At 52.7% G+C, this 8,058-nt stretch overlaps 2 protein-coding genes across 2 annotated transcripts in view; both read right to left on the minus strand.

Moving 5' to 3' along the window:
• The window catches only part of LOC104391435 (ubiquitin-related modifier 1), a 24,066-nt gene extending 19,028 nt beyond the window's left edge, over positions 1–5,038 (minus strand). The window contains exon 1 of the mRNA XM_010000712.1: positions 5,022–5,038. Coding sequence (XP_009999014.1) covers positions 5,022–5,038 — 17 coding nt within the window. The remainder of the gene's footprint in view (positions 1–5,021) is intronic.
• Positions 5,039–8,014: 2,976 nt separating this feature from the next.
• SLC27A4 (solute carrier family 27 (fatty acid transporter), member 4) overlaps positions 8,015–8,058 on the minus strand; it is a 6,426-nt gene continuing 6,382 nt past the window's right edge. The window contains exon 13 of the mRNA XM_010000579.1: positions 8,015–8,056. Within this exon, the coding sequence (XP_009998881.1) occupies positions 8,015–8,056 (42 nt within the window). The remainder of the gene's footprint in view (positions 8,057–8,058) is intronic.

Consider the following 8,058-nt stretch of genomic DNA (forward strand, 5'->3'; position numbering starts at 1 on the left):
GAGGGGCCGGGAGGGGGGGCCGGGCCTGGGGACGCCCCCCAGCCGAGCCTCCCCAGTGCCAGGGCCCGGCGCAGCCTGTCTTCAGGGCTGCTGGGAGGGAGGCTCTTTCCGCCAGAGCTGTGGGCCTGGCGATGGGGTTTAAAATTAGCTGTTTCTGCGTTAAGTTCACATCTCGCTGTACACAGAGCCCTTTTACTTTACACACGTTGAGAACTGCTGCGCAAAGGCAAGGAGCAGACGTTTCCCAGGGAAAAAGCCAACCTGCTGCCTCGCTGTGAGTGTGAGTTTTGAGCTGGGTGAGACTAACGACCGATCATAAGAGTCCTCAAAGTCGTCAGGGTCGGAAGGGACCTCTGCAGATCATCTAGTGCCTCAGAGCAGGACGGCCCCCGTCAGACCTGCACAGCAGAGAAGGCAGCAGCTCAGCATCCCCTTCTGGCGGGGACAGCCCGGGGAGCGAATCCCCAGGGCACCGGGCACCTTCCAGCCCCGCGTTAACCAAGGCGGCTCACATCTGTCGCCTGTTTGTTTTCTGCTCCTGTCCCCAGAGGGAGAAGCGAGTGGGCGGGCGGGATGGAGCCGTGACAGCTGGGCTGTGCAACGGCAAAGCCGCTGCTCCCCCGCAGCACCGAGCTGCCCTGGGCAGCACCGATGGAAAACCCTCAGCCCTCCCTCACTGGAGGGTTTGCATTTTGATTTTTATTTAAAAAAAAAAAACACCCCAGTGACATGTAGGCATGAGCACATGCACACAGCAATGTAATATATACCCGCACACACGGCGCATTATGCGTGAGGAGCATCAATTTAGGCAGACAGATTGCTCTTGGTTTATGCTAACGGGGGTCAGAGGATGGCTAACCCCGAGAGCAGAAGGTGGTGGTGTTTGTAATGGCCTTTTGTTCTCAGAGGAGATCATTCTCCAGGCTGGGCCCCAGGAAAGGCTGGTCCCCCAGCACAGATGAAGGCTGCCGGGGTTACGTGATGGCAGAGACATGAAGCTGTTGACCATGGTCTTCATCCAAAAATTCCAGCTGGATGCTCAGTATCTCCCAATCCGGAGGTTTTTTTGGGTATCTCATTGATATGGCCCAGGATGTTGAACTCATTGTACAGGAAACTGGCTGAGGAAAGAATCTAAGACAAAAATCTTACTTCCATACACTTCAGAAATGACTGGAACACTCTGTATATAGAGGATCTGGTAATCTGGACTCCAGATCAGTGTTTGCAGTTATGGTTTAAATGAGCTATTTTTCTTGCTTTCAGAAATCATTTATGAGGCCAAATAATAGAACTGGCACCTAAAAGAACCTCTATTCCCAAGTTATAGAAGTACAACAAAATAATACAGATTTAGTGCTAGTACTTTCCCCGAAAGAGCCAAAATAAATTAAAAAGAAAGAGAACAGTAATCATAAATACCAAATTGGCTCATTCAAGGATTCCAAGCTGGTTACTGTTAACAATTGCCCTGGAAATACAGTCAGTGAGCACATGAGATACAGGGGACGTTTTTATGGGCATTGTGTGCTCAGGAAGAGGAGCAAGTCCTATCTCCATGCCGGGTGCCCCAATCAAAAGCATCACAAATTCTCCAGCATATGCTTGGGGATGTGGAAGGAAAGCAGATCACCTCCTCCAGAAAGAGTCGTGCTGAGATTATTCTTTCTGAAGTGCTGTAAACATCGATGGTGTTTGATAAACAGGCACATAAAGCAAAACCGGATAAAGACAAGGCTCCTGCCCTCAGTGTGTGCCCTGGCTTGGTCTCCTGTAACACACCAACTTACCATTCAACCCTCAGGTTGTGCCACTGTGCTTTATTTAAGATAAACCTCTCTTTTTTATACCCGATTTCCCGGGTATACTGGCAGGACCAGCCATCCCCAGGAAGCTGTGGTGCTCACCCCAGTTCCAAGGCTGCTTTGGCTGCCCCAGCATTTCCCCTCCCGCAAACTCAACTGCCCCAAACAAAAGAACAGGTTGGAAATCCAGCCTGGAAACAAAGAGTTTAATTCATTTTGTCTCAATCCTGGCTTGCTGCTTTTATTTTTGTTCCTTTATTTTTCCTGCTTTTTTCCTCCCCCCTTGAGCAGAGAAAGGGGAGAGAAAACGACGGAGGCACCTCCATCCCTCCTCACAGGGTTTATCCTGGAGGAAGCAGTTTATAGGTCGCCATCACGTTTTACAGGGAAACGTAGTTTATACACTGATAAATTCAGAGAGCCCCGAGCTGACGATTCAATTATTTTTCAATAAAACATCAGGGGAATGAGCAAACAGCTGCTCGCATCCTTCCCCACCGCAAGCCAAACTTCAAGGGGAACAATAGGTGGGGAAAAGAGGAGCCATCGCGGAGGCGGTGACAATGGGTTTCCTTACCCGGGGCTTTGTTTGATTTCCCCGTCTCAGTTTTGAACTCCCTCCGTCGGAGAAAGGCGAGGGGGTCGGACGGGGAGAGGGGGAAGCAGGCAGAGGGGAAGGAGGGTCAGGGGGAGTTAAAGCCTTTTGCAGCCTTTCTCTCCCATTCATGTGGTAATTGGGTGTCAAGCAGAGATCAGTAAGACGGAGCCCGGCCTCTGCGCCCGGGTTAAACTGCAGCAGAAAGAAAGCGGGAGCTGAACCGATGGAGGGCTGAATGCGGTGGGGGCGGGAGGAGGCGGCTCCCCCCGGAGCCCCGGAGCCGGGGTGCGGGGCTGGGGGCCCCGCTTCCCTCGCAGGGCAGCCCTGAGAGCGGCCAGACAAAGCGGGAGGGCCGGGACAAAGCCGCACCCCCGGCTCTGCCTTCAATAGCCGGCTCTAAACAGGCGTTTAACCTCCCCAGAAGAGCTGAAAGTGATACTCCCGGCTGCGGAGGCGGGCGGGCCGGCCCCGCTGGCCCCTGCGGGCCGGGGGCGAGGAGGGGTGGTTCTCGCACACCCTGGCTTGCTCAGCCCTGCTGGCACAGCCCTGGGGCGCACAGGGCTCCGTGTGACTCCCGGGAGGTGTCACCTCCAGGGCAGGACCAGGTCCCGACTCTTCCTTAGGCTGGCGAGATGCTGGTGGTCCCTGCAGGGCCGGGAGAGAGGAAGGCAGGACCACACAGAGGAGGGGGATGAGGCACAGAGAGGGTTGTATCCCTCTCCACCATCAGATGATCTCCACTGGGATCATTTGATGAGGAATCGGGAAATCTGGAGACCAACCCACCTCTGGAACAGGGGGATGTGCTGGCCTTGGACAGAGCCACCATCTCCTGGGATTCCCAGGGTTGCCAGCCTGTACTGTATGACCCCAACTTCCCAAAGCTCTCCCAGAGCCTGGTGTGGCATCATTTGTGCCTATGGGTGGGATTTTTAATTAACCAAGAGAAAAGAGGGTCAACCCCCAGTTGATTGTGGAAGGTGGGATTTGCAATGGGCCAGGCTCAAAAAGAGCAGAGCAAGACACATCCCTTGCTCCCCAGCCACCCCATGCTGTGCAGGAGCTGAGCAGCAAACAGCCCTAAAGACATTTGCTTCCATCGTGGAGCCTTTTTGCTTTAAAGAGGAAACCTGCCAGCCCTTCCCTGCCACACATAGGAGGATGAGACACAGGCACTTTCCATAAACCATCATTTTGGTGGAATTCCCTGCAACACAGCCCCTTCAAACTGGAGAGGAGAGAAACCACCCCCAGCCCTGCTCCTGCCTATGCTGGAACCACTCAGGGGAATCACATATTTCCATTTCTAAAGAGTGCACCAAAGGACAGGCCCTTCTTTAGTCCAGAATATTTCTCTCTTGCTGCTTAAAGGCAAAGCCAGCTCACCAGCACGCAGAGGAGCAGGCAGCTGTCATTGTTTGGGAAGACTCCAGCACGCCAAGAGTGGCAGGAGGAGGCTGGAGAGACACAACATTAAAGGTTGTCACAGACCTTCTCAGCAGCAGAAATTAATTTCACCCAGAAAGGTCCTGAGCAGCTTGCAAAGCCCCCACCTGCATTTAGGCTAAAATAAGCTCCAGTTTTGCACACCAAGTTCGGGTTGGCTGAACTGGACTTAGAGCTTGAAAGAGATGCTGATCAGAGAGAAAGCTGCATGATTTTTCTTAATATTATTGTCACTGTCCAGGAGGCAGAGTCTGGGAGAAGCAGCCATCTCCATAAAGTACATTTGGTTTGTAAAGCTCTTTGGCTTTGCTTAAATTAATAGGCTAATAATAATCCAGGAAAGGATTTTAATGTTTTCTTAACCTCATGCAAACAGCTTTTTAAGTACTTTAATTAAAAAAGAATAATACCTCATACTTTACATTTAGCACTTTTATCTACCTACAGCTGTTGAGCCAGACTTTAGCTTATTGATCAAAGGAGAGAGAGAAGTCTTACAAGGTGTCTCTAATCATAGAAAGAGGATTCAGTTAGTCTCTTCTTTAAAATTGCACAAATAAAAATAAATTTAAAAAAAAAAATCAGACTATGATTTTGCTTCTTTCCAAACACCTCTCTGCTGGAAGCACCGATCTGGGGCTCAGTGCTGCACTTGCACTCCTGGGCTGAGAGCTTCTCAGGGGTGTTTGTAGTAAAGCTTCGTCTTTCCAGAGGAGCTACGACTTTAAAAAGGCACCAGGATTTCAACCCAAAGCTGACAGCCAGTGGGAAAGCTCTAATGGGTGTAGCTGGGTTTTGCAGGGAGTTTGGAAGCACAGCCAAGTGTGACCCAACCCTCCTCAGGAAGAACAAACACGGTGAATTGTCCCCAGCCACCAGACCCACTACTTTTAACCCCCTCCCCAACACCACAGAACTGTCAGCACTGCCGGGCAAGGTGGCTCCTTACAGCACAAACCCTCAGGTACCAACACACCTTTGTGGGGCTCCCCCTCTCCCTGGGAAACCAGGCACAGAGGTGTGTGCATACACGCCCCAGACCCCAGCTCTGCACCGCGGTGTGCGGGTCCCCTCCGCCCAAAGTCCGTGTACCTGAGCCCTCCGTGCCCTTTGCTGAGCTGTTTCCCAATCATTCCACACCCCCATTTCCCTGGAACAGGAGCTCTCACCTTCTGGGGGGCTCCATGCCTCTCATCCTGCCCGCACCCTGCGGGTACAACCTTCCTCCTCCTTGCAGCCGCCGGGAACACGGGGCTTGGGAAGAGCTCCCTGCTATGCTCTGGCCAGGGTGGTCGTGTGGGCTAAATCCTGCTCCTTGCACGGGTCTCCCTACAACCACATCAATCTCCAAAACCCTACAGTGCAAGCTGGTCCCCATTCAGATGGGCTAACTTGCAAATCAGTAACAGACATACTTCCATAAGCTTCCAAAGCTATTTGCACCTGCATTTAACAGTGCCTGGAATGCAGAATTCCCTTGGCTTTTTTAACCTAACCTGCTCTCAGACAGATGGAAACCATAGTGCTGAGCCCTGGCCCACAGCCCCTCTTCCTTCAGAGCAGCTCTGTGTGCAGGACAGCATGGCCATCTCTTCCAGGAAGGAAGAGCAGCACTCCTGGTCTCCTCCTGCATCACTTTGAACCATCCGTCTCCAATGACCACCACTACCTGCCTGGGACAACGGGGTGACCTCGCTGCTGCCAAAATCTCTGCCAGCACATGCTCCAGTCAGGAGCCTGAATGGAGGAGCACCAGCACCTGGGATTGCTCCTGGTCTCACACCCAGCACCATCATCTGTACCCAAAACGTCCTCTCCACCCCAGACAGGCTCTGATCTGTCCCCTGCGTGGGTAACCCCCCTGCTCCCAGTGCCCGCACCGCTTCCCAGGGCTTTGAACCCCCCCAGGGGGGGCTGTGAGACCCCGGTGGAGCCCCTAGAGAGGTCTCCCCCGAGGTGAGATATGGGCAGAGCCCAGCCTGCCCTCCACCGGTGGCTGCGGGAGGAACAGCATCCAAAAGCGAGACCGGAGCGGCTGCGGAGGCGGCAGCCACGGCTGCACAGCCCGTGCCAGCCCCCCAGGGCCGGGGACACCCCCAATAACCTCAGTATGACCCCTCGGAGACAAAGCCTTCTCCTTTGAAGGCTGAGCCCTGCGTACCTTGAAGTACCCGTGTTCTCCTGTGCCCTGGGTTGGATGCAGAAGGTCAAAAAGATGCTTCTAGCAGTGAGGGAAGGGGAGTGGGTACCAAAAAACTTGTCTGCAAGGGCAGGAATGAGCTGGGAGGTTAAGCATGGCCAAACTTGGGGTGAAGCAGCATAAAGAAGAAAGAGGGAACAAGAGAGGGGTGGAGGAGCCAGATGTGCCAGGATAAAGAGGAAGAACTGGGCCAGGGACAAATAGGGATGGCAACACTGGGAACAGGATGAGGAGAAAAGGGGAGTGGGGAGTTGGTGGAGGGGTCTGAGGAGGTCTCATCAACAGGTTGTTTCCAGACAAACCAGATCAAACCCAGCAGCAAGCAGCTTGCTTCCCCCTGCTCTGAGATGACCCGTAGTACATACGGGGAGGTCCTGCTAAGGAGCAGCGCTTTCCAGTTCCCACACTGGCACAGTCCCCCCACCTGCTCACATGCAGCAGGACTGCAGAAGGAAGAGGATGGCAACTCCAGCATAGCCCATACTCGTGTTTAATCATGAGGACCAGACAGGCTGGGGCAGGCAGGTACGTTGGTGTGGAAGCACATCTAGAGGAGCAGGCACACCCTGCCCTCACAAAAGACAGACATTGTTTTAAGGAGAAACCCTGCTAAAAGCATAAAAACAAATAATAATAATTTTTTTAAAAAGAAGAAAAAAAAGAGTAAACCCCAAATCCAGAGTTTTCTCTGGAGCAGACATTTCTGCATGGTCTCTGAGGGCTGGAACCAGACATTGCTGCTAAGGCTGTTTCACATCAGACACAATGCAGGGAACTCACACAGCACAAGTCAGGTGTTTAACATGGACATTTGTTTGGAGCCCATCTCCAGAGGAACCTTCTCCCCCCTAAATTGTGTCCCATGTTCAGGGCACAGACATAACAGCAGGAAAGCCCCCAGAGATGCTCCACAGTGCTGAATACATCTAGGCAAAGGCAAACCAGGCCCTTCATTCCCAGTCTCCCACCTGCTTTCTGCAAGGAAGAAGGTGCACAAAAGAAGGCTGCATCCACGAAAGGTGGAAGTAAGAGACCCAGAGAAGTGTCCACAAGATAGTGGGGTTTGCTCAAGTCCTTCACCATGGAGCAAGGCCACAAAGACAGGCACGGCTGCCACAGCCTGGGAAGCCTCTTCTGGAAGAGGAGAATCAGTCCCAGTTAAGCGTCCCCATCTCCCTGTGAGAGAAATGAGCTCTCCAAGAGAGGACAGGCCTGGGCTGCTCCTCCACCTACTGCACAAGCCCGGGACACATTCAAAAGTACACACAATAAATTAAGATTGAAAAAAAAAAAAAAGTCAGCATGTATTATATATGTATATATATATATAATATAATGTGCGTGTGATTGTGAAAAACAGAAATGTCATCCCCAGAAGAGAGCAAGGCATGGCAGAAACACATCCCTGTCCCTCTCCTGAGCCCAGCACTACCCTGCTGCCCTGATTCACAGCAGAAACACACCAGCAGGGCCCAGGCAGTAGGCAAGGGGTTGCACCTGGCACCCAGCTTCCCTCTGCCAGTGGGGGCCCTGTGCCAAGGAGGAGCTGGCTGCTTGGTGGAGGAGTGGGGAAAAAGCCCAGCACTGGTCCCTTCATGGCCTTCTCAAGGAAGGGTTGCTGCAGGCAGGAAAAGGGAGGGAAAGACAGAAAAAGCAAAATGAAATGGCAGAAGCACCCCACTTCTCCTCAACTGGCCGGGGCCCTGCCCCACCTATGGCACAGGACCACCACCACTGTACCAAGTAGAAAATAAAGCCATAATGAGTCTATGCTTTGGTATGTAACTATCCCCCTCCCCTCGGTCCCTGCTGTGTTCCCCCAAACCATTATCTGTAAAACTCATCAAATAAAATCTCTAGCATGCCTTTATATCGCTCGTTGAACCTTTTCCTCCCCAGCACCTGCCTTGTCCTCTTCTCCCCAGCAGGATTTGGGGAGGCACCTTGTCTGAGCCCCACCAGTTACAGCTTCTGCTCTCCCGACTGGATCCTACTGAACACTGCCT

Source organism: Chaetura pelagica, unplaced genomic scaffold, assembly GCF_000747805.2.
Source record: "Chaetura pelagica isolate M959 unplaced genomic scaffold, ChaPel_1.0 scaffold591, whole genome shotgun sequence".
Lineage (NCBI taxonomy): Eukaryota > Metazoa > Chordata > Aves > Apodiformes > Apodidae > Chaetura > Chaetura pelagica.